The 25185-nt window shown below is 42.1% G+C and overlaps 2 protein-coding genes across 5 annotated transcripts in view; one reads left to right on the top strand and one right to left on the bottom strand.

Moving 5' to 3' along the window:
• Positions 1-2415, top strand: part of LOC149067865 (uncharacterized) — a 98748-nt gene extending 96333 nt beyond the window's left edge. For both annotated transcript variants that reach the window (XM_089252184.1, XM_089252182.1), the window contains exon 6: positions 855-2415. In XM_089252184.1, the coding sequence (XP_089108310.1) occupies positions 855-1117 (263 nt within the window). In that variant the 3' untranslated portion in view covers positions 1118-2415. The remainder of the gene's footprint in view (positions 1-854) is intronic.
• LOC149067864 (tectonic-2-like) overlaps positions 1-24643 on the bottom strand; it is a 126093-nt gene extending 101450 nt beyond the window's left edge. The window contains exons 1-4 of one of the 3 annotated variants that reach the window (XM_089252218.1): positions 24364-24628; positions 22464-22568; positions 7522-7622; positions 6430-7423 (exon numbers count right to left, since the gene is read on the bottom strand). In XM_089252218.1, coding sequence (XP_089108344.1) covers positions 6430-7423; positions 7522-7622; positions 22464-22524 — 1156 coding nt within the window. In that variant the 5' untranslated portion in view covers positions 22525-22568; positions 24364-24628. Of the gene's footprint in view, positions 1-6429; positions 7424-7521; positions 7623-22463; positions 22569-24363 lie in introns of all 3 variants that reach the window. The other 2 variants (XM_089252217.1, XM_089252216.1) reach the window with 2 other exon arrangements.
• Between the last annotated feature and the right edge of the window lie 542 nt (positions 24644-25185).

The raw sequence follows: 25185 nt of genomic DNA on the forward strand, positions 1-25185 counted from the left end.
TGATGTAATGGTATATAATATAACGTCCAAGGTCTGAGGCAGGAGTGTCAAGTTTCTTTGACACAGCTTTCCCTTTTTGCTTCGGTGACGTGTAACACGGCTTTCCATTATTGCTTCAGTGATGTGTTGTTATACAGCCTTTTCCCTTTTTTGCTTTGGTGACAAGTGTAATGCGACTTTCCCTTTTTGCTTCTGTGACATGTGTAATACGGCTTTCCTTTCGGTAACATGTGATTCAGCTTTATACAGCCGCAAAAGATATTTGTGCTGTGGAAGGAAAAAAAAGTTATTCCGTGCCATAAATTTGGGGAAAACCTTCATGGGCAGCGCTGGAAATCCAAATGATTGCTGATGTGAAGCGTTTTGAAGCTAAATTTGCCATTTGCCAGTGTTGAAAAATTAACAAAGCTTATTCTTTTTTGGAGACAAAAATATGCTTGAAATCCATCAGAAAATTCATAAATAGGGCTATTTTGACTTGCATAACTATGCAGGCTGTAAAACACTTTTTTTTGGGTCACATCAATATCTGTCCTGGGCGGTGCTTCCCTGGACACCCGGGCTCTAATAAATTAGGAAAATGAATTGCCATAAAAGCATGGACTGCAAACTGCGTTTCAGAAGTATTTCCAGCTGAGTTCTGGTTTAGAGATTGCTTTCTTTTCGACCATTAAACTCAATGTGATTGAGGATATACGAATATCACCATGAAATTATGAATGCCAAAAAAAACCTCAATAAACAATCATAATAAATTAAAAATTTAATTATAATTCAATAGAATTTTACTCCGTAGAATCAATTGACATTCCATAATTCTGACATGTAATCCCTTATAATCGTTTTTTTGACAGGAAACCCGATAGAATGTGATTGCAAAGTGGCCTGGTTCAGGGACTGGATAGTCGGCAAGGGTTCTGAAATAGTCGCCACAGCGCAAGAGACAAGATGCGAAGGACCAGAGGAATACCACGGTATCGCGGTTCAAGAGATACCAGATAATCAACTGCCGTGTAACCATGCGACCACCAGGACATTTGAAGCTGGTTTCGCTTTCGCTGCAGTGAATATCATCGCCATTTTAATATGGACGATGGAATCTTTGTCTATTTTATAGCACATGGGTTCCGAGAACTGTGACTTTTTTTTGTGTAAAAAAAAAAAGTTTTTAGGACACCCATTATTTATACATATTATACATATATGGAAAAAGGAACGTTATTAGTGTGTTATCAGGCTCTTTTTTAAAATATATATTTAGAATGTGTTTTTATCACCTTCCCTCGCTGAGTGGGTGCAACATTCAAGATTTTGTAGAGGGCATTCATCTTTATAGATTGCATCAGCTCACGATATTGCAGATCTAAATGGATTTCTCGCTCGCTGTGCTGTGATTGGTCCCTGCAGGTTTCTTTAATCTACTTTTATATTTGCCTAAGACTGCTCGTTTGGTGAAACATTACAGTCATGGAAAAACATTCTGATGATCTTGTGATAAGCTGGCTTCTAGGACTTATCACGTGTCGGTTGAAGATTTCTACCAGAAACAACAGAACGAAACTCACTCATACGTGTCAAACACTCATCGAGGTGTCCTGGTCCCTGCGTCTCGACACGAAATCCGTTTGAGCGTCAAGATTTCGTGTGATGGCCTTCGGTGTTGCTTATTTGACCGGCATCAATGCTTCGGGTTGTTGCCTCGTAGATGGCAGCCAGGAAGCTTCAGTCAATTGATCTTTCTACCAACGTAAAATCATGTAGGTAACACTGTTCCGCCTTCAATGGGTTCTTAATAGTGGACGAATAATTTCTGCATCTTTTTTTTTTTTGCTTCTCGCCATGATGAGAGCTGAAATCAAAAGATGTCCAACTGAGTACAGAGCGGGACAAAATTCGACTACTACTAAACCATACATGTACCTCGTCCATATTCCTCTGCGGAACTTGACAGAATGCGACTTAACCCTACAGTATTTGGGGGGGCGGTGAACGAAACAACCAATCTAGTAGAAACCATTCATAGCGATTTATGTGATGCGACTCTCTGGCAGAATCGACCAATCACAGCTCAGCTCATAAGACGACATCCTTGGAAGCTGATTCGGTCGTTAAAGAGGCGTGCACTTGCAAGGAAGAAGACTCGAATGAAAGAAACGTCATTTAAATCTGAATCACGTGATGTCCGCGCGATGAAGCCCCTCACCATGGAGGTCCCACTTCATGCAAAATGGTAATACGAAGAGCGTTATGTAAATACTTCCCCTTTCCAAACCACCATCAAGTAATATTTCAATGTTATCTATAATTCACCAAGGAAAAAAAAGATTTCTGTATACATATATCTTTTCACATATCGGGGCACAGACTCACTGAGTTTCGTCAAGAGTGTAGTGCACGTATTTCCAGGAAAGAAAAGGAATTTCAAGAAAATAATGGAGAGAAATATTAATGTGTGTTTTCATAGACAATCAACAAGAGCGTAAATGTTATTGTAATTACACTCGATTCGTCAACATATAATTTTCCAATGTATGAATTGGTTTTCGCTTGATGATTAATTGAAAAGAAAAATGATGTAATTTACCCTGTGCCAAAAAAAAGTCACCAGCAGCTGTTTCGATGTTATTTGTAAAATTTTAATTTGGAAGAAAGCGAAGAAGTTTAATAAAAATTTCTTGTTATTTCCACTGGCTTTCGTTGCCCCTTTCTTTTTTATTGCTTTATTTACTTTCCTTACCAGAAATTTGCTGTGGAAATCGGAATAGTTTGTTGATGGAATCAAAATTTGTGTTCGAAAAGTTCATAATTCAGATTGGCTGTTCGTGAGTGGGATTTCTAGGATTGTGAGTAAGTACTCCGGATGGGACGACGACAAGGCGTGGGACGAGAAAAATTATTGCAGACCAATTAGTAGCTTGGCAGGCTTTACCTATTGTCCATACATCAGAAATTCTTACACCCAGGTCATTTCCTACAGTAATTCTGAAATAGTTTTGATTCTGTCATTCCTTCATAGGCACTTTGTTTTCAGAATTTCTAAATTTTCAATATTTCTAAAATTACTCCTTTCATTAGCTCTCTGCAATTATATATCCTTTTTCCTTTAATTCTGAATCATCACTAATTCTGAAATTATTTCTTCATTTCATTCTGAATGTTGGTTAATTCTGAAACTCTTTCCTCTTTCATTCTGAATCTTGGTTAATTCTGAAATTCCCTCTGCCCTTCATCATGAACCTTGATTAATTCTCAAATTCTCTCTTCCTTTCATTCTGAATCTTGATAAATTCTGAAACTCTCTCTTCCTTTCATTCTGAATCTTGATTAATTCCGGAACTCTTGCCTCCTTTCATTCTGAATCTTGATTAATTCTGAAATTCTCTCTTCCTTTCATTCTGAATCTTAATTAATTCTGAAATTCTCTCTTCCCTTCATCATGAATCTTGATTAATTCTGAAACTCTCTCCTCCCTTCATCATGAACCTTGATTAATTCTGAAATTCTCTCTTCCCTTCATTCTGAATCTTGATTAATTCTGAAATTCTCTCTTCCCTTCATTCTGAATCTTGATTAATTCTGAAACTCTCTCTTCCCTTCATTCTGAATCTTGATTAATTCTGAAATTCTTTCATCCTGAATCTTGATTAATTCTGAAATTCTCTCTTCCTTTCATTCTGAATCTTGATTAATTCTGAAATTCTCTCTTCCTTTCATTCTGAATCTTGATTAATTCTGAAATTCTCTCCTCTTTCCATTCTGAATCTTGATAAATTCTGAAACTCTCTCTTCCTTTCATTCTGAATCTTGATTAATTCCGGAACTCTTGCCTCCTTTCATTCTGAATCTTGATTAATTCTGAAATTCTCTCTTCCTTTCATTCTGAATCTTAATTAATTCTGAAATTCTCTCTTCCCTTCATCATGAATCTTGATTAATTCTGAAACTCTCTCCTCCCTTCATCATGAACCTTGATTAATTCTGAAATTCTCTCTTCCCTTCATTCTGAATCTTGATTAATTCTGAAATTCTCTCTTCCCTTCATTCTGAATCTTGATTAATTCTGAAACTCTCTCTTCCCTTCATTCTGAATCTTGATTAATTCTGAAATTCTTTCATCCTGAATCTTGATTAATTCTGAAATTCTCTCTTCCTTTCATTCTGAATCTTGATTAATTCTGAAATTCTCTCTTCCTTTCATTCTGAATCTTGATTAATTCTGAAATTCTCTCCTCTTTCCATTCTGAATCTTGATTAATTCTGAAACTCTCTCTTCCCTTCATCATAAACCTTAATTAATTCCAAAATTCTCTCCTCTTTCCATTCTGAATCTTGATTAATTCTGAAATTCTCTCTTCCCTTCATTCTGAATCTTGATTAATTCTGAAACTCTCTCTTCCTTTCATTCTGAATCTTGATTAATTCTGAAACTCTCTCCTCCTTTCATCCTGAATCTTGAGTAATTCTGAAACTCTCTCTTCCCTTCATTCTGAATCTTGATTAATTCTGAAACTCTCTCTTCCCTTCATTCTGAATCTTGATTAATTCTGAAACTCTCTCCTCCTTTCATCCTGAATCTTGAGTAATTCTGAAACTCTCTCCTCCCTTCATCATGAACCTTGATTAATTCTGAAATTCTCTCTTCCCTTCATCATGAACCTTGGTTAATTCTGAAATTCTCTCTTCCCTTCATCATGAACCTTGATTAATTCTGAAATTCTCTCTTCCCTTCATCATGAACCTTGATTAATTCTGAAACTCTCTCTTCCCTTCATTCTGAATCTTGATTAATTCTGAAACTCTCTCTTCCCTTCATCATGAACCTTGATTAATTCTGAAACTCTCTCTTCCTTTCATCCTGAATCTTGATTAATTATGAAATTATTTCTATCATCAATATTCAAGAGATTTCCGTTATATGTTTCTGAATTCTCAGTAATATCTAAAATTGTTTACCTCACCAATTCTGAAATTGTTACATTCACTGATTCTCAATTTTTATTAATCTTGAAGTTATTTCTTCAATCAATACTAGATTTTCATTATTCTTGAAACAATACCTCTTTTCTTGAATGAGGCCTCATTCTCAATATTCATTAATTCTGAAATTATATCTTTTTTTAACTCTAAAATTATCGCTTCCTTTAATTTTGAATCTATTAAATTTCGATCTTCATCAATTCTGAAATTACACTTCCCACAAGAAATCTGAAATTCCCTTTATTTAATTTTGAATTTTCAATAATTCTGAAATTTTTACTTTCCCCTAATTATAAATGTTTATAAAATCCTGTATGCCCGCCTCCCCCTCCTCCCATACCCCAATTTTTTATTCATAAATGAGGCCTCACAGTGAGACCTAACAGAAAACTCTGCATCCAGGGTCCCCGAAACTTTTTAAGATGTCCCCTGCGTATATCATGTCCACAGTATAGTTCTGCAATTTCTGCGTGTTCTCTGCCCCCCCCCCCATGTTATATTGAAAACCAGACACAGCTGTTCCAAGGTGCCCGACAAGTGTTTCTTAACATTTTTTTGCCCGTGGGCCCCCTTTCAACAGTATTTTTTTCTCGTGGCTCCCCAGTCTTACCCAGAGTCTTCGGCCCTCATCTAGAAGCAAGCTCCTTTATACGTATTGAATTGATTTTTTTCAGTGAATTCATACTGAACGAACATTTTGCAAATAAGATTGTCCCCCAGGCCACTGGGCTATTATTTATTAAGCTCCCCGCTAGTCGGAGTTCTATTCAGGGCCGTCTCAACATCATAGCTTTCCCCCCCCCCCCAGGCAAAGTGATGATATGGTAGTCCCATACTTAGCTGGAAATAAACAGCCTACATATTCCCTACTTATTATCAAAATTTATTGTAATATACAAAATATCATAAGGTGGAGTCACTTATGGACATGAAACCCCGGGCATGACCCCTCACAAGATTGGGACTGACTGGTGCAGCCTGGAGGCCTGATATGGTTTTCATCGGTTTTTGTTTTTTTTTTCACTCTATAAATTTAATATAGAGGGGTCTGTGAAAACCCCCATCCTGGGGAACCTGCTGCAAAATGTAGGAGGTGAGGCCCGGGTGGGTCCATGCCCTAAGACGGTCCTGGTTTTATGGGTTGTTTTGTTGGATTCTGTAAGTGTATAGTAACTAATATAAAAGATTTATTTCTTCACACCTTAATTTTTCTTCTCAGCTCTCTGCAGCCCTCCAAACCACTTTTCATGGGCCCCTTTCTCAATTTTCTTGTGTGGCCCCCTTGAAGTATCCCAGTACCACCAAGGGGGCCGGTTGAGAACCACTGCCCTAGACAACCAGCTCTCTCTATTGTCCAGTATGGTCCCCAATAACTTCTCTACATCATTTCGGCGCAGATTTGTTACAGTGTAAAAAGAAACTAAAGTAGGAAGGTTTTAGAGGCATACTCACCACTGTCCAAAACGCTCAACAACGACCACGAATCAGTCACATTCTGGTCAGTATCCGAACCGCCGTTCACTGAATCGTTCTGGTTGTAACTCAAGATGAAATCGCCAATCCTGTAACCGAACGAGGGATGTTCTGTCTTGTTGTTGCTACGATTCTTCGCAGGATTGCCCTTTACGTGCTTGAATATGGCAGAGAATTTCTGTTTGACCGCTCCGTTTGTCACCGAGGCATTGCCAAAGACGATTTTTACGTCTGCGCTGTATATACGTCCCCCTCGCCAACTGAATTCATACCGAGCATTCAGAACTAAACTTTCTGCAAGATCGTGTTCGGTTGAGTTGATGGATACTACACTGCAATCGCCTCCACTGGCGTTGCTGCAATCGGTGCTGTCTATATAACAGCAGGGTTGTGGAATATAGAAGTATTCCATGGTTATATCTTGTAAAGGTAGTTCGTCGTGTGGATCGCCTAACAGTTTCTGCCCGTCTGGCCCAATGAGAAGCGATTCGAAATCCTTCGTGGACAAAGTCCCGCTTCGTACATCCCTCAAGCAAGTGGACGATACGTCTTCCAAATACCGTACTGGGTGAAACGAATCGCACACGCCTCCGAATACAGAGAACGGCAGCTTCAAAGAAGACGTCCTGAAATTCCTCGATATCGTGACGAGTTCTTGCCTGTAATAATACCCTCCTCCGATGTCCACGTTCAAATTCCCGGACCTGGTTCCGGTAACGGAACCGCTCTGTTCTTCTATCCGCGGATCGATTCTTCTCGAGAGTATGTCGTTCAAAGAAGGCAAGTCGTTGACGATCCCGTAATCATGAAAATGGTGGCCTAGGTAAGGGCTGTTCTCCTTATGCAGGCAGAGTAATCGGTGGAAACCTTGTTCAGGACCGTCCCGAATATCGGAACACGTGTCGTAGATGGGGTTCCGTCGCACCGGCATCGGATCGCAAGAGAAACTCTCTTTCTGGGACTCGTCGCATTCCTGGAATCACAGGGAAATGTTAGAGGAACATTTAGCCTTCGCAATAAACTAATACCACTAATGTTGAATTTAATTTGCAAAAAAGGACGTACACATACCTTATCGCAACAGCAGCGAATATCGCACGACCCGCCAGTCATATCGCAAGAGCAGGACTCGAACTGTGTTATGTTGATGCTATCCTCTGCGCTTGTGAATACTGAAAAAAAAATGATAAGAAACCAATGAATTGCGAAATTAATGTTTCCTGAAAATGGAGGACATCTGCTCCTGGTTAAGTTTACAGTGAAAGGAAAGCTACGAGTGAAGAACTTCGTTCGTTTCTATGGCACCGGAAGCCTCTTAACAAATGCAGTGGCGTATTTACGGGGGGGGGGCCCTAGCGGGCTATAGCCCAGGGCGGTAAATTTGAGGGGTGAGTGGCCAAGAGAATAAGTAGAATGGGAGAAGGGTGGCAAAATTTGTATAACCCTTCATAAATCTACCTCTGCTTAGACAGCAAGGGACTAGGTCAGTGAGTGACCCGGAGAGTTTGCAAGCACGTGAGTGAGCAAAAAGAGCGATTTAGCGCAGCATGAGCACATATGTGAATGACCAAATGTGTGACCTACAGAGCGAGGGACCAAGTCACGTATAAACAAAGTTTGCATTCCAAAATATACTAGGTATAATACGAGCGGTTCAGGGCCGTATTCACCGACATGGTTTAAACTGTAGTCACAATTTTTTGATAAGAGATCGACACGGATTGGTTAAATTCAGGTTTTTAACCAATCTATATTGATCTCTTATCAAAAAATTGTGACTACAGTTTAAACCATGTCGGTGAATACGGCCCTTAGTGCCTCGTGATTGGTTGCAATGAACCAATGCGTCACTTGTAGAAAAGTACTTGGAAGAATTTACATTTGGCGAACGAAGTTAATTGGTGCTTTTTACTGTCGCCACCTGGAGGCCATTAGCTGATGTTAAAAAGAGCAAGTCATGCTACTGTGCATGTTGTTTTAAAGAAAAAAGGGATCGTGCCTCTATGCATAATGGTAAGCGCGCTTGCTAGGTAGGCATAGGTCGTGGATTCGATTCCCGTTGGAGAGAAAAGGCACAAGATATTATAACCGTATTGTTAAAAAAAAATTCATTCATAAGCCAGATTTTTCATTTTCGCAGAATCAAAGATGGCGAGTTATTTGGCGGAAATTCGTCCAAAGTTCCGCCCTTCGTGACGTCTTGCTATCTTCTTTACCAATCACTGTGTATTAATTCCTCCGATACAACTACGAATGTAAGCATTGCAATTACGCGATCAGGTCAATGAGTTACATAAAGCGTTTGCTAGTATATGAGTGACCAAAACAGTGTGTAAGCACGTCAGCAACCAAAACGGTGTGCAGACATGTGAGTGACCAAAACAGTGTGTAAGCACGTCAGCAACCAAAACGGTGTGCAGACATGTGAGTGACCAAAACAGTGTGCAGGCATGTGAGTGACCGAAACACCGAGCGAGCAAAGACTAAAATTGTACAATTAATTTGACACTAAAATAGAAACTTATAGAAACATTCTTGTTCTTGGAGACTGGGACCGCGTGTTCGTTCCCGTTGTTGTCAATCTACCTTCTGCCTGGGTGTTGCCATCGTCTGCCGAGTAATGATGTTGTGTTGTCAACTCCAGTGTTGCCAGATACCTCTACAACAACAACCAAAATACCAGGCTCCGCTCCTGCAGCTAGGGCTTTTAGACAAAGGGCCGGGAGGGTGCGCTCGCTGGTGTCTCACTGGCGCATTCCCGGTCCTTCCCAGCATGAACCAATCCACACGGGTAAAGAGCTTACATCCCGGAAGGAACAGAGCCTGGGTCTTGTCAGGTCTGACAGATGATGTAATTGAAATTTTGGTTGCAAATAAAGTGATCCGGGGACTTTTTGGGGCCGGTGTTGGACTTGTCCCAGGATGGGGGTAACGCTGCAATAGAGGGGCAGCAAGTACCCAAGGATCAGGCTCCACGCCTGCAGCTAGCACTTAGACAGAGGATCTGGGGGTGTCAGGGTGCTCGCTTCCGATTCTCTAGTGGGTGCCCTCTCCCGACAACCCCGGTCCTCTCGAGCATGGCCACGCGGGGGTGAAGGGCTAATATCAGGGGAGGGACAGAGCCCGGGCCTTGGCTAGCCTGCTACATACCCCTACAAGAGTGACTTTAGAGGCACGGGCTTACTTGCAGGAGTGGGAGGGAGGGAAGTCAAGCGGTTTATAGCACAGGGCGGCGAATTCGAGGAAAGAGCAGTCGAGAAAATTAGACTACAATGGGAGAAGGGCGGCAAAAATGCGTGTAGCCCACAGGTGGCAAAACCATAAATGCGCCTCTGAACAGATGTATTGATGCTCAGTCTGGTAGAGTTAAGTCAACCCCCATTCTTCTTCACTCCCCTGGGTCACTATTTTGGTCACTCAACTGACATAATCCCTCGCTCTCTAGCTGACTCTTACTCCCTCACATGCTTGCACACTTTCTTGGTCAATCTTTTGGCCACTCACTGACCTTGTGCCCTTGATCTCTAGGTCACTGTTTTGGTCATTCGCATGCTTACACACGGTTTCGGTCACTCCGTTTGTGACTCACTGCCCTAGTCCCTTGATCTCCAGGTCACTCTCACGCTTAGACATTCTCTAGTTCATTCTTTTGGTTACTGACTGACTAGTTTTTTACTCTCTTGGTCACTATTTTGATCCCTCAGATGCTTGCGCCTTCTTTAGTTCACTCACATGCTTGCAAATCCTGTAGGGCACTCGTTTGATCACTCACTGATTTAGTGTCACACACTCTACTCAGAGGCAGACGTTTTACCTAGGTCCGTCTTAAGAGCATCATGGGCCCCGGGCAAAGTGATTTTTCTGAGGCCCTACAAGGCAAATTCTCGAAAATTTCAACCAGATCTCATTTTTTTGAGGCCCCTCTTACCTTTAGTCCCCCGGGCAGTACCCGTGTGGGCCCATGCCTTAAGACGCACTGGTTTTACCACTTGTGGGGTTTAAAACATTTCACCACGCTTCTCCTATTCCAATACAGTAAAACCACTCTTTTGCGGGCACCGGTGGGACAAACAAGGGTGACCTTAAATCAGGAGTTTGAAATTGAACTTTTATTATACGGGGGAAATAATAGAGGAGGTGACCGCATCTGAGGGGGGTGTCCGTTAAGAGGGAGTTTTACTGTAATTTTCTTTAACACTCATTTCTCAAATTTGCCGCCCCTCCGAACTTACCGCCTTGGGCTACAGCCCGCAAAGCTTCCCCCCCCCCATAAATACACATCTGTTCGCGCTTCGAAGTTGGGAACCACAGAAAACAAACTTCAGCCGACCACCACTATGGCGACGGTGGGATCCCGGGCTGTGATTATTTTTCTAAGGACCCCCCACCTGGCAAGAAATGTCTGTCTACCAATCTACACGCTTACTCTCGAACATTTTGACCAGATCTCATTTTTGTGAGGGTCCCCTAGACGTGACCGGGTGGGACCATACAGCGGGTTATAGCCCAGGGCGAAAAGTTCAGAGAGGCGATAAATTTAATTGAGTGGCAAAAAATTTTAATAGAATGGGAGAATCTGCCTCCGACGAGACAAAGGGACTGGATCAGTGAGTGATCAAAAGAGTGACCTAGAGCGTGTGCAAGCATGTGAATGACCTAAAGAGTGACCAAGAGCGTGTGCATGACCAGAGGATAAATGACATAAAGCATACGCAAACGTGTAAATGATCAAAAGAGTTACCTATAAAGCAAGGAACCATGTCAGTGAACGACCAAAAGAGTGGCATAGAGTATGTGAGGGCCTAAAACAATGTGCAAGCACGTGAGTGATCAAAACAGCGTGAAAACACATGTGAATGACTAAAAGAGTGACTCAGATGGTGTGTGAGCATGGGAGTGACCTAAAGAGCGACTGACTTAGAGAAACGGGTGCACTTGCAGAAGTTGGGGGGGGGGGGAAGTGCAAGCGAATTATGGCACAAAGTGGCGAATTCGAGGAAAGAATAGTCAAGAAAAGTAGACTAGAGAATGGGAGAAGGGCGGCAAAATCCATGTGACCTACGGGCGGCGAAACTATAAATGCGCCTTTCTGACCATGCGTTCAGACGGGCCCCATTCCAGGATTTTCCCAGCCACCTTCTAAAGTACGCTAATAAGGCAAACAGTAAAATAGTATTCCTCCTAGGCTCTCGTGGTTTAGACAAGATGCGATCGAGGTGACTTTTCTACGTATAACCTGCACATTGTTGATGGAATTAGAGCAGGGGGTTCTTAACCTTTTTCAGCCACGACCCGAAATCAAAAGCAAGATCAGCTTCGCGACCCATGGGACTATTTATTTTTCAAAACTGGTAAAACCAGTGATGCGATAAGTAGACTGTAGAGTTTGTTTGTACGACTCGTCTGGGAAGCCCCTGCGAATCAAGTCTGGGTCGTAACCGATAGCTCAAGAGTCCCTGGCTGTAAGTGGATTTCTACGGCTCATCTCGAAAGCCCCTGCGAATCAAGTGTGAATCAGGACCCATAGTTCAAGGGTCCCTGGCTGTAAGTGGATTTTTACGACCGATCTCGAAAGCCCCTGCGAATCAAGTCTGGGTCGTGACCGATAGCTCAAGAGTCCCCGGCTGTAAGTGGATTTCTACGGCTCATCTCGAAAGCCCCTGCGAATCAAGTTTGAATCAGGACCCATAGCTCAAGAGTCCCTGGCTGTAAGTGGATTTTTACGACCGATCTCGAAAGCCCCTGCGAATCAAGTCTGGGTCGTAACCGATAGCTCAAGAGTCCCCGGCTGTAAGTGGATTTCTACGGCTCATCTCGAAAGCCCCTGCGAATCAAGTGTGAATCAGGACCCATAGCTCAAGAGTCCCTGGCTGTAAGTGGATTTTTACGACCGATCTCGAAAGCCCCTGCGAATCAAGTCTGGATCGTAACCGATAGCTCAAGAGTCCCCGGCTGTAAGTGGATTTCTATGGCTCATCTCGAAAGCCCCTGCGAATCAAGTATGAATCAGGACCCATAGTTCAAGGGGCCCTGGCTGTAATTGGATTTTTACGACCGATCTCGAAAGCCCCTGCGAATCAAGTCTGGGTCGTAACCGATAGCTCAAGAGTCCCCGGCTGTAAGTCGATTTCTACTGCTCATCTTGAAAGCCCCTGCGAATCAAGTGTGAATCAGGACCCATAGCTCAAGAGTCCCTGGCTGTAAGTGGATTTTTACGACCGATCTCGACAGCCCCTGCGAATCAAGTCTGGGTCGTGACCGATAGCTCAAGAGTCCCCGGCTGTAAGTGAATTTCTACGGCTCATCTCGAAAGCCCCTGCAAATCAAGTTTGGGTAGTGGCACAAAGCTCCAGCGCCTCTGGCTGATCGTCGATTCATACGACCCTTCTTGCATTACGTGTTTTAGTGACGTAAACGATAAAGAATAATGTGCAACAACATAAAAGAAAAAAGATGTAGTATCGCATTAGTGATTACAGAAATAAAATAAAATCACCAACGACTGGATCACCTTAACTATCACAATTGTTTTTTTAATATTGCGCCAGTGTAAATTTCCAGTTCATGTAAATAGAGTGGTCTGATCAGTTTTCTACGGATTTGAATCCTCTTCCACCACTCCAATATCCGGGTTCTCGAGGGTCCACGACCCGCTGCACATTTCTCTTGCGGGGTTCTCCGCCATACGCCGGACGACCAACGTTCTCAGGCAATTCATCTCGTCGCTCAAAGTTCCCAGGTCGTTGTCGAGCTTCTGGTTCAGGCGATTGGTATCGCGACGCAGAGTTTCCAGGTCGCTGCCGAGTTTCTGGTTCAGGCAATCCACCTCGTGACGCAGAGTTCCCAGGTCGCTGCCGAGTTTCTGGCGCGAACTTCCGAGGTCGTTGCCGAGGTTCATGTGCGGAGTTTCGAGGGTGCTCCCGTTGATGTGGGGCTTGCGGCACGCGAAGAGCATGGCGCGTCGCATGTCCTTCATTTCTCGGACGAGGGAAGCAGGAACTCCATCGCGTTGTCCTCGCGGGTCTAATCCATCGCCCGGTACATCGCCGAGGTGCGTGCGGGCAAGTTCGTCGTCGAGAAGCTGGTACTCGTGCCCACGGTTCGGGATCGCATTCGGCGTGCCGCCTAAGAGAGTCGCGTTCGCCCGTTTTTGACGCTTGGAAACATCCATCTTCCTCAAGATCCAGGCGAAAACGAACAGGCACATCGCCGAGCCAAAAAAGTGATGCCAAGGCAACTTGTACAAGAACGGAGGGGTGACTTCGCGTGATATCATCGCAGCGAGGCGTATGAGTCCGTCAGGCTGGTCCCGTTCCTTGGGCTCCTCTTGGTATTCGGCACAAGTTTTCTTGGTAGTGGTGGTGGTGATGTCCAGAGCGGTTTTGTTAGTTTCCAGATCGCGCATCTCAGCCGTCTCATTGTACATCAAGATCCTCGCCACCTGAATGAGCGCGTAGAAGAAAGTGAATTTCACCACCTGATGCATTTCAGTTTCTAATTGCTTCTTAAATGTTCAAAACGGAGTGGGCCGAGAGAAGGAACAAATAAACAACGGGCTCAGCTTGGTGACAGCTCAAGAACATTGGGGGAAAAAATATTATCCAATGTTTTTGGAACGTCTAGATTTTCGTTTGGATGCTCAGACGTGCAACGTCTCTGCCTCGTTTTGTTCAGGGAAAATGAAAAGTCTTTCACAAGAGCAATACGCGCGATCTCAACAATTACAATCCCAAGAGCAATATTCAATAATAGACGGCTGTAAAGAAAAAAAAAAAGATCTGTCCATGATCGACATGAACATGAAATGAGCAGAGTTACGACCAGGGAAGCATTTTGCGGCCCGATGAGAAAAAGGCTTTGCGGCCCACCGAAATGATTTTTTCCCTGATCCTGGAGGGCAGGCTTGGATCTATGGGGAGTGGGGGGGATCCGAAATATGCAATATTGCCCGCAATTCATGAAATTTTCGTAAGTTCTATACGATAATATTGCATTAAATCAATCCGTTGAAAATTACCTGTATCAACGTTAACTCCTAAAACTCTAGGTGACTCTTTTGGTCATTCGTATGAGTCACGCTCTAAGTCACTGTTTTGCTCACTCTCGGTCTTACAAATAGCTGCCGCCTAAGGCGCGAATAATATTTTGCAGCTCTTAAGATACGATTTTCTGAAAAATGTTTTCTTGGAAGAAACAGTTACTGAGAAAACACTCCAGAATCGAAAGAATTAAGCGCCTTATTAGATACGTCATTTCGAACGAAGACAAAATAAGTCACGAAACAATGCCAAAATACGAATGTTTCAGTTACCTCACAAGGTGATGACAACCCTTCATCAGAATCAGACTATGATCCTCTGGCATGAGATGAGATATTTTGGGGTTGTCTCGCGGTGTCTTTGTGCGCCATTTCTGATAGACAATGAAGTTCGTTGATTCCCGTTGCTGTCAATGGAGAATGTCGCCTGTCTTGTATATATTATATATATATATGTGTGTTTATATGCTTATATGTTTATATATCTTATATATGTGTGTCTATAGTTATTTGTGGGCCCCCCCCCCTTCGTGGCCTGCTGGCGACGTGCGTACGCACCTGCCCATGCTCAACTTTTTGTCTTATTATCCGCTGGTGGTCTTTTGGTGCTGTGCTTAGTGCTCCGGATATTGCATCGCTCTTCCACCATGGCCCAAACCCTCTGGGTGACCAGCTTATATCCCCTATGGGGACAGAGCGGGGGCCATGGTCGGTCTCGGGTCCCCGCGATGCGAGTCCGTCACTATGACCACTCGACCACCATAGCGGCACCGTCCACCACTGGCACAAAATCCAGATCCCTACCCCGACGATCATCAGCACGATTGATTGTATTTCTCCTGATTCGAAAAGAATTAAGCGCATTGTCTCTATCAACGCGCCGAACAAAACGCACTATAACAGGACAGAGGGAATCGGAGGAGTTGTCGTCCGAACCTTTCCGGGATCTCGGCGGGATCACATGAGCGGTATCAATCAGTAAGTCATCTGCTGAAAGTTCGCGTGAATTTTGAATAAAACTGATCGCAGAATTAATGCACTCTGTTGCAGTAGACTTCGTCGAGACAGAGAGACCACGAAAAAACTGAAAAGCCAAAAAAACTGGTACAGGCATGCGTATGCAAATAAAGAGATATGGAACCAATCAGAGTACGGCGCTGCGGTCGGCAACGCCTATATAACACAACAAGTGTCTGGCATAGTTAGATCAGTTCCTGCTGCTACAATGGCAGGTTATCGAGATTTAAGTGAGTTTGAACGTGGTGTTATAGTCGGCGCACGAGAGATGGGACATGGCATCTCCGAGGTAGCGATGAAATTTGCATTTTCACGTACGACCATTTCACGAGTGTACCGTGAATATCGGGAATCCGGTAAAAAAATTAAATCTACGACATCGCTGCGGCCGGAAAAAGATCATGCAAGAACGGGACTGACGAGAATCATTAAACGTGACAGACGTGCAACCTTTCCGCAAATTGCTGCAGATTTCAATGCTGGGCCATCAACAAGTGTCAGCGTGCGAACCATTCAACGAAACATCATCGATATGGGCTTTCGGAGCCGAAGGCCCACTCGTGTACCCTTGATGACTGCACGACACAAAGCTTTACGCCTCGCCTGGGCCCGACAACACCGACACTGGACTGTTGAGGACTAGAAACACGTTGTCTGGTCTGACGAGTCTCGGTTCCAATTGCTTCGAGCTGATGGACGTGTACGGGTATGGAGAGAAACAACCTCATGAATCCATGGACCCTACATGTCAACAGGGGACTGTTCAAGCTGGTGGAGGCTCTATGATGGTATAGGGCGTGTGCAGTTGGCATGATATGGGACCCCTGATACGTCTAGATACGACTCTGACAGGTGACAGGTACGTAAGCATCCTGTCTGATCACCTGCACCCATTCATGTCCATTGTGCATTCCGACGGACTTGGACAATTTTAGCAGGACAATGCGACACGTCCAGAATTGCTACAAAGTGGCTCCAGGAACACTCTTCTGACTTTAGACACTTCCGCTGGCCACCAAAATCCCCAGACAAGAACATTATTGAACATATCTGGGATGCCTTGCAACGTGCTGTTCAGAAGAGATCTCCACCCCCCTCTTACTGCTACGGATTTATGGACAGCCCTGCAGGATTCATGGTGTCAATTACCTCCAGCACTACTTCAGACATTAGTCGAGTCCATGCTACGTCGTGTTGCGGCACTTCTGCAAAGCTCGCGGGGGCCCTACACGATATTAGGCAGGTGAACCAGTTTTTTTGGCTCTTCAGTGTATGTTTAAGTACGTGTGAATTTTTTGAAATTTCATCCAACATTTTGTCTATAACACACTGTAATTCAAAAAATATATGTGATAGACCTTAGATTTTGGTTCATAACCTCAACAATATATGGCAAAATATCACATTAAAATTTCGTAAGGATGCAATGCATCAATCTTTACTAATCGTGTCACAAAGTCAAATAAAATGTCAAAAAAATAACATTCTTCGTAAAGCATGTTTAAAGTCTTTATTCGCGTATTACTTGTATGTAAAAACGCAACACTGAAGTGAACGTAACTTTGATTCTAAGCATCATATAAACAAAACAAGGCCCGTTTTGGAATCACAACAAATAGGGCTTTTATAAGAAATAAAAAAATGAAAATCCATATTTTCTTCCAAAATGAAGTTTTCAACGTAGTCTGATAGATACCGTAAAGCCTTGAGCATATTGTTGTTATGAATGAGAATGAGTAGTGACTTTATTTCAGATAAATCAGCAGGATGATTCATACCTTGGAAGCCCCCCCCCCCCCCCCCCGAACACGAATGATCCGAAAATTCACCATTCTCTGAAATACGACGGAGGCGTTTTTCGAAACCATGAGGAGAAGGTGGTGTTCTTTCGAGGTAGTTGCTAGGTCTGAAAATATCATCGACTCAAGGTTGACTCAGATTTTTTACCTTTCGGTAGATCATTGGGACCCGGGTTACTTTCGATTCCACCACGGAGCAACAGGCTCTGTATAATACATCCCTCCACGCAGCTCAAGGCGAGAGACAAAAAAAAAAACCAAACAGATCTGCTTATTTTTTCTGGGAAAAATTCATTGCTTCAAATTTTTTTTGACATACTAGCGCTTAGTGTTGCAATTGCCTGAAAATTTCCAATCGCAGCTCTCCAGGATAAATATGTGCGTCGGACCTGCAACGAAGATTGTTGCCACCCGGGACGCAGGATATTGTGATGTGGTAGGTTTTCCCATGGTGCAATATGGGGTTTACGGAAAACTCACCGCCATGCAATTCACCGCGAGGAAAATCCACCGCTAAGAAAATTCACCGACAACAGTTCGATGAGAGGGAGTGAGCGATTGAGTTACTGAGTCAGTGAGCGAGGGATTGAGTGAGTGAGTGAACAAGCTACTGAGTGAGTGAGCTACTGAATGGATGAGTGATCTAGTGAGTAAGTGAGTGACCCAGTGAATAAGTTTTAATTTATTTAATAACAGATTTTTTAATCATTTGTGACACTAATAGGTTAAAACTAATTCACTCACTCACTTACTCACTAGGTCACTCACTGACTCACATACTCACTAGGTCACTCACTCACATACTCACTAGGTCACTCACTCACTCCTCTCTCACTGACTCAGTAACTCAATCGCTCACTCCCATGCTGACTCTAATCGAACTGTTGTCGGTGAATTGTTAGTCAGTGAATTTTCCTAGCAGTGAATTGTTATCTGTAAATTTTCCGGACATGGCAATATGGTAACGCAAATTCTACCACAAGTCATTATACCTATTAATCATTGTTTGGCGCAGCATAACCTTGATGGTCCTTGCACCTATATAAAAAAAACTCCAATCCAATCCGAATATGCATATGCACCCTCAAATGAATAATAGCACATATCGCAGCAAATCTGTCGGAAAAAATCAGAAAATCGTTCTCCAAAAACACCCTCTACCACCTTTGCTACTGCGATTCAACAGCACATTCTACGATCAAAAACGCGTGTTTATGTGTCTTGTATCACCTCTTAAAGTTTTCCCAATGAATTAAGTATCACCCTGTATATTTCTACAGTTCGAAAAACATGAATGAACTAGAACCACCTGCGCCACTTACCAAATAAAACTGTTACAATTCTTCGATTGAAGTTAGTAACCGGATTTTGATTAATGTGCCATATAAAAAAAAAGCACTATCATATGATATTAGCTAATATTTTATAAGCGATAATATTAGTTAAATTATCAAGTTTGCCTCGAAATTTTAACAGTTGTTATTCGTGCATGGTAAAACATTGTTAGTAAAACTCGCAAAGTGTAGCTATCGCAGGCTTTTTGTGATTACAGTCAAACATAACATGAAAGCCAAGGACGGCTCCAGTTTGAGAGTTTTATTAATGTTGTTTTGCCTCTGACAAATCACAACCGTCTGCGGTAAACTCATCAAAATTTGATTGCTGATTTTAATCGAAGACTTGTAAGTCTTCTTTGATAGGTGGCGCAAGGGGTTCTGAATCATTGATGCGTTTCTCATATGTATAAATATAATAATGTACTGTATAATTGTTTTCGATATCTTCTAGAAGGCATATTTTTGTTGATAAAATTTTATTTTTCCCTGTTTATTGGCTATGGACAAAGTACTGCTAAGCACCCCCCCCCCCCTTCCCATAAATATGCCACTGGCACACATTGTGCGTGAGTGTAGGTACCTAACAGTCTTAGTGGGTATCTAGTGTCATGTTTTGAATTTTCAGTGCTGCCATCTGTGAGTGAAGTGTAGCGATTGAATATTTGTACCATTTGTGGTAAAACTTTTTAACAGGCACATTGGCTCACATTCGCACCTCAAAGTTGGAAAACACAGAAAACGAACTTCATAGGACCACCATTGTGGCGCCGGTGGGGTTTGAATTTATATAGGTATTTTTATACAGGAAATTGATTTCTGAATGATTCTGGGAGTGCTCTGACTCATGCCACAAATTACCGCCTGTGCTCAAGCACCCAGTGAACTCTAGGCTCCGACACCACTGCATGAAAAAATGTTTTGGGGTACAGGGACGTCGGAAGTGTTTGGTATACCTGTGATTGCTCGTCTTCATCTTCAAGTGTAAAAATTTCGATTTCTGAACCAATTCAGTAGGAGCTCATCCCTATGACACAAATTACAATGGTTGCACCCACAGCACCAACTCCCTGTTTCCAAGTGCAATATTCGATGACATATTTGTAAATTAATTAATCTGAGAAAAGTTAGGAAAGAACAGCATAAACAAGAAGAAAAAGGCATTGTCCGTTAGTTTATTCAAGTGACTGAATGAGTTGGTGAATGAGCTAGTGAATGTCTGAGTAACCATATGAGTGAATGAGCTAGTGAATGTCTGAGTAACCATATGAGTGATTGAGTGAGTGGCAGTATAATCAAACCAGTGAATGACCAAATCAGTGACTGAATGACTGAGGGAGTCTGTGACTGCTGGGAAAATTCACAGACAACACTTTGTCACCAGTGAGTGAGTGACAGAGTGATTGAGCAAGTGACCAAATAAGTAATTGAGTAAACATGTGAGTGACAGTATGACGTCGAAGTGTCAAATGAATACAGAACATTGGAAAGAGGTCGAAAATTTTTACATGCCCGATATCAAAAACAATATAATAAAAATATATTGGCTCAATAAACTCTGAAACATTTTCTTTTTTTCTCTATAATAGTTTTGCTTTCAAGTATTTAGTATTCGTTTCGAAGGAGAATAGAATCTTGTACGAAAATTGGTCCCTTTTGAAATAATCTAAATTAATAGTCGAACTATGTCGAAAAATGCATGCCATTTGTACATTGAAGGATATCAGTAACGACGTTGTATAGTATCGAAATCTCTACGTTGTTGTATATTGGTGTGCTACTGGGGGAGCGAGTGAGTAAACATGTGAGTGACAGTATGAGCAAACCAGTGAATGACTAAATCAGTGACGGAGTTAGTTACCATATAAGCAATGGAGTGTGAGTAACAGTATGAGTTAACACCAGTGAATGAGCAAATTAGTGAGTGAGTGAGTGAGTGAGTGAGTGAATGATCATATAAATGACAGAGATTGAGTTACAGTATGAGTGAATGAATGAATGGCCAAGTCAGTGAGTGAGTCTGTGATCGTGTGAGTGAGTGATCACATAAGTGGCTGAGCGAGTTACAGTATGAGCAAACCATTCAATGACCAAGTCAGTGACTGAGTGAGTGAGTGAGTGAGTGAGTTTGTGACAATGTGAGTGAGTGACCATATAAGTGACCGAGTGAGTTACAGTATGAACAAACCAGTGAGTGAGTAACTGCCTGAGTGACTGTGTGAATGAGTAAGTAACTATGCAGGTGAGTGACAGTACGAATGACCAAGTGAGTGAGTGATTGAGTGACTGATGGTATGCAGGGCTGTCTTAAGATCATCATGGGTCCCCGGGCCAAGTGATTTTGCTGAGGCCCTACCTGGGAAATTCTCAAAAAATTCAACTACTTATTTTTCTGAGACTCCTCTCGGACTTGAGGCCAGGGTGGACCCATGTGTTAAGACAGCACTGATGGTGTGAGTGACTCCCTCACTGACCTACTCACTGACTTGCTCATTTGTTCATCTGCTCACTCACCCCCCCCCCCCCCATTTTTTCATCCGTTATGTCACTTTGTCAACAAATTGTTTGTCAGTGAGTTTTCAGGGAATTAATTTCTCGCACACGAGATGAAAGCTCTCGTCGGGGGGGGGGGGGAAGGAAAGACAGGTGTAAGTTGCACAGAGGGATGAGGAGATAAGAAATAGTCAAAACTTGGATGAGTCCACTTCGACAAGAAATATCTGAGCGTGTTAAAGAGTTAATACCATAAGCTGATGGTTTATAGTGCTCCCAGCATTATTGGCGACAAATACATCCAATAGCATCCTGGAGGTAATGTGATCCTATCTTCACTAAGTGAGCACAAGCGAAATGGTTTACAGAAATTTTGTCCCTGGTACGTTTCTTCAGTGGTACATTTCGCTTCTGGCATTTTACTCCTGACATTGGACTGCCCTGAGCATATGAGTAAGTAAGTCACTGTCTGCATGAGTAGGCAAGTGAGTGTACAAGTGGGTGAGTGGCCGAATGAGTGAGTGTGAGTGCACGGTTGAGTGTGAGTGACTGCTAGGTTGAGTGTGAGTGACTGCACGGTTGAGTGTGAGTGACTGCTAGGTTGAGTGTGACTGCATGGTTGAGCAAATAACCATATGAATGATGAAGTGACTGTGAGTGATTGTATGAGTGAGTGAGTAACCATATAAGTGACTAAGTGCCTGACTGTATTAATGATCAAATTAGTGACCATATGAGTGGCAAACTGCATGACTGTATGAATAGTCAAGGGAGTGACCGTGTGAATGACTATTTTCATGATCAAGTTAGTGATGGTATGAGTGACCACACTCTGTGTCCCCTACTGTCATTCACCCATACAGTCACTCACCAACTCAGTCACTCATATGATCACTCAGACACTTGCTTGGTCACTTTTATGGTCACTCAGACACTTTTTTGGTCACTTTTATGGTCACTCAGACACTTTTTTGGTCACTTTTATGGTCACTCAGCCATTCACTTCATCACTTATATGGTCAAGGCAGGCGACATGTCTGGGGTGAATCGTCAGGGGCAAAATGTCCGGAGACAAAACGTCGGAGCAAAATGTCAGAGATGAAATATCCGTAAACCATCCAGGGCATTGTGCCAGGAGGAGCAACTGACTGTGTAGGTTCGCATGATCATCCACTGATTGTCATTTACAGTACAGACTCATTTCGAGAGGAAAGTTCCTCGACAGAATATGCATGAGTGATCTTTATAATAGTAATAAATGTTATTGGTCAAGTAAATATTGTGGCAAGTATTGTATAAAGTTGTATGAAATAACACAGGCTTCATACTTACATGAATGACTGCACAATAACATTATCAAAACAATGCTCTGGATATGATGAGTGATCTCCATAACATCAGTGTCTCATGCCATCGACTTTATCATGTCTGTTTCACCTTATGACAGAGAAGTAAGGCAATTTCAATTAGTATATTGTTGATCTAACAATAATTTGAGTGAAACAGGTTTCAGTACTGTTATCAAAACAATTTCCATTAAGACAGGTTTTCCTAGAAGTAGAATTTCTGCGCCATGTGCAGCGTGAAAATGCTGATTGGTTAAAAACCTGAATTTCTGGTTTTTTTGTAGACGCACTGTTTCTACATGGAGCAGTTTCTACATGCACTGTAGAAACCTGCTTCTAGGAAAACCTGGCTTTACACTCTTTTCAAATCGACGTAATTCAGAGCACTTTCGATAACCTCGCAATCTTATTCCTACTTGCAATTTAAGCAGCAACTTTTTACAAGCCATCAAAATACTCCCTTGGGGTATAGGTGTATACAAGACATGGACACAAAAGTTACTGAGTGTGTGAACCAGCAGAATGACCAAGCCAGTGACAGAGTGAGTGAGTAACCATGAGTGATCGGGTGGGTGAGTGACAGTACGAGTGAACCACAGTGAGCGAGTAACCATATGAGTGACTGAGTGAATGACAGTATGAATGAACCAGCGAATGAGAAAGTCAGTCATGAGTGGAGATATGGGGGGGCATTGCCCCCTTCCCCCAGCGTCAAAGGTGGAGTCGACTGATCTAATGTATATGTGTATATATGAATTGAAATCATCATCGTAACCCCCACCCCCAGACTTCCAAGTCGATCTCTGCCTATGACATCAGTGACAGAGTGAGTAATCATGAGTAATCGAGTGTGTGAGTAACCATATGATTGATCAAGTAAGTGAGTGAGTGAGTATCCATATGAGTGATCAAGTGAGTCAGAATATGAGTGGACAAGTGAATGAGCAAATCGATGACCAAATGAAAGAGCGAGTCGGTGACCGTGTGAGTGAGTAACCACGTTGGTGACCATGTGAGTGAGTGAGTGATCAAGTGAGTAACAGTGTGAGTGAGCCAGCAAATGAGCAAGTCAGAGACCAAATGATTGACTGAGTGAGTAAACCAGTGACCAGATGAGTGAACGAATCAATGACCATTAGAGTGAGTAACCATATTAGTGAGTGGTTGAGTGACAGTGCAAATGGCTAAGCGAGTTATAGAGGGATTGTGTGAGTGACTTACTCACTAGCTCATCTAATCACTAATTTTGGCTATAGGCCAAGGCCTATGGGCCCAAACAATATTGAACAAATAAATAAATACTTCACATGACTGAGGTAAAAGCTAATGTGCATGTGAAAGATATTATTGTGATTTCTCTGTAGAAACTTTAAGCTCTTAGTTGACGGTATGTATCTGTCATGCTCACCAAGCAACTATTCTGTTTGAATGTCTATAAGTGGAATCTTCAATGACTGTGTACCATTTTGTAGTATCCACCATGTTTCGTTCTTGAATCAACCTGATTAAATGGCGGGAGAGACTTCTAAAAAAAACTTTTTCGGCAATGTTCGTAAATGGGAAGATTAAACAAATTTGTGGATTCATTGCCGATACTTCCCAACACATTATAAACCAGGATTTTTTAATATTTAATTTAATTATTTAATTTAATATTTAATATATTTTAACAATCTCTCTCAGAGATACTGATTAAGAACCCTTGAGAATATTTGAAGAATATATGAAGTATTTATAAAGGAAATATGGCTTTTTTTTTCAAGTATTACTTATCATAAAAAGTGACTTTAATGTGAGTTATTCAAGAAGTCATGTTTTTCAAAATAAGAACATTTTTGGGAATTCAAAAAAGAAAAACTAATTTAGAGGGAATCTATTAAGCCTACCTATCTAATGACATTTTTGACAATTCGTCAGAGGATATTTTCTTCCCACCAAAAATAATTTTGTTTGATTTGAGTAACCATGGTTACCGAACAATGTCTTGAAAAAAAATGGATCCAATCTACCCTGTTGAATAAAAGATAAAATTACCCTGTTGAATAAAACCAAACATGTTGCATTGTGGAAAGTAACTGAGAAGGAAACAAATTCTGCACACGATAACAATTTCAAATTCGTTTACAGTTAGCCCATGGTAAACAGTAAACAAAGGATAAGGATAACGTTGCCTTTGTAACGGCTAGCACCGCAGCACCGGTGTCTCTTCTTATCGCAGTTAATTTCTTTTGCTATGCCACTGCATTAGCAGTGCTTTCATGTCATTCACGGTTTTTTCCCTGTCAGATGGTCTTCCAATGTTTATACCGAGTCTAAAACTCTTTTAGCCAGACAAACTCTTTTACTTTGTGTTTGTTCACTTGAATTGTTACGGCCTTTCCGCTTTTGTGAGAGAAGAGTATAAATATAATGACCATACATCCCGTACAAACCAGATTTACTTACGGCCATATTCACCAACACAGTTCCAACTGCAATCGCAGGTTAAACGATCAGCGATCGACACGGATTGGTTAAAATCTTTAATTTAATCAATCCGTTTCGATCTTCAATCTTTCCACCTGCGATTGCAGTTGAAACTGTGTTGGTGAATATGGCCGTTAGGGCGGTATTCACCGACATGGTTTAAGCTATAGTCACAATTTTTGGATAAGAGATCTACACCGATTGGTTAAATCCAAAGTTTTAACCAATCTATGTTGATCTCT

Source organism: Pholcus phalangioides, unplaced genomic scaffold (assembly GCF_987345545.1).
Source record: "Pholcus phalangioides strain wild (caught in Gottingen) unplaced genomic scaffold, Ppha-v1.0 ptg000028l_1, whole genome shotgun sequence".
NCBI classification, from domain to species: domain Eukaryota; kingdom Metazoa; phylum Arthropoda; class Arachnida; order Araneae; family Pholcidae; genus Pholcus; species Pholcus phalangioides.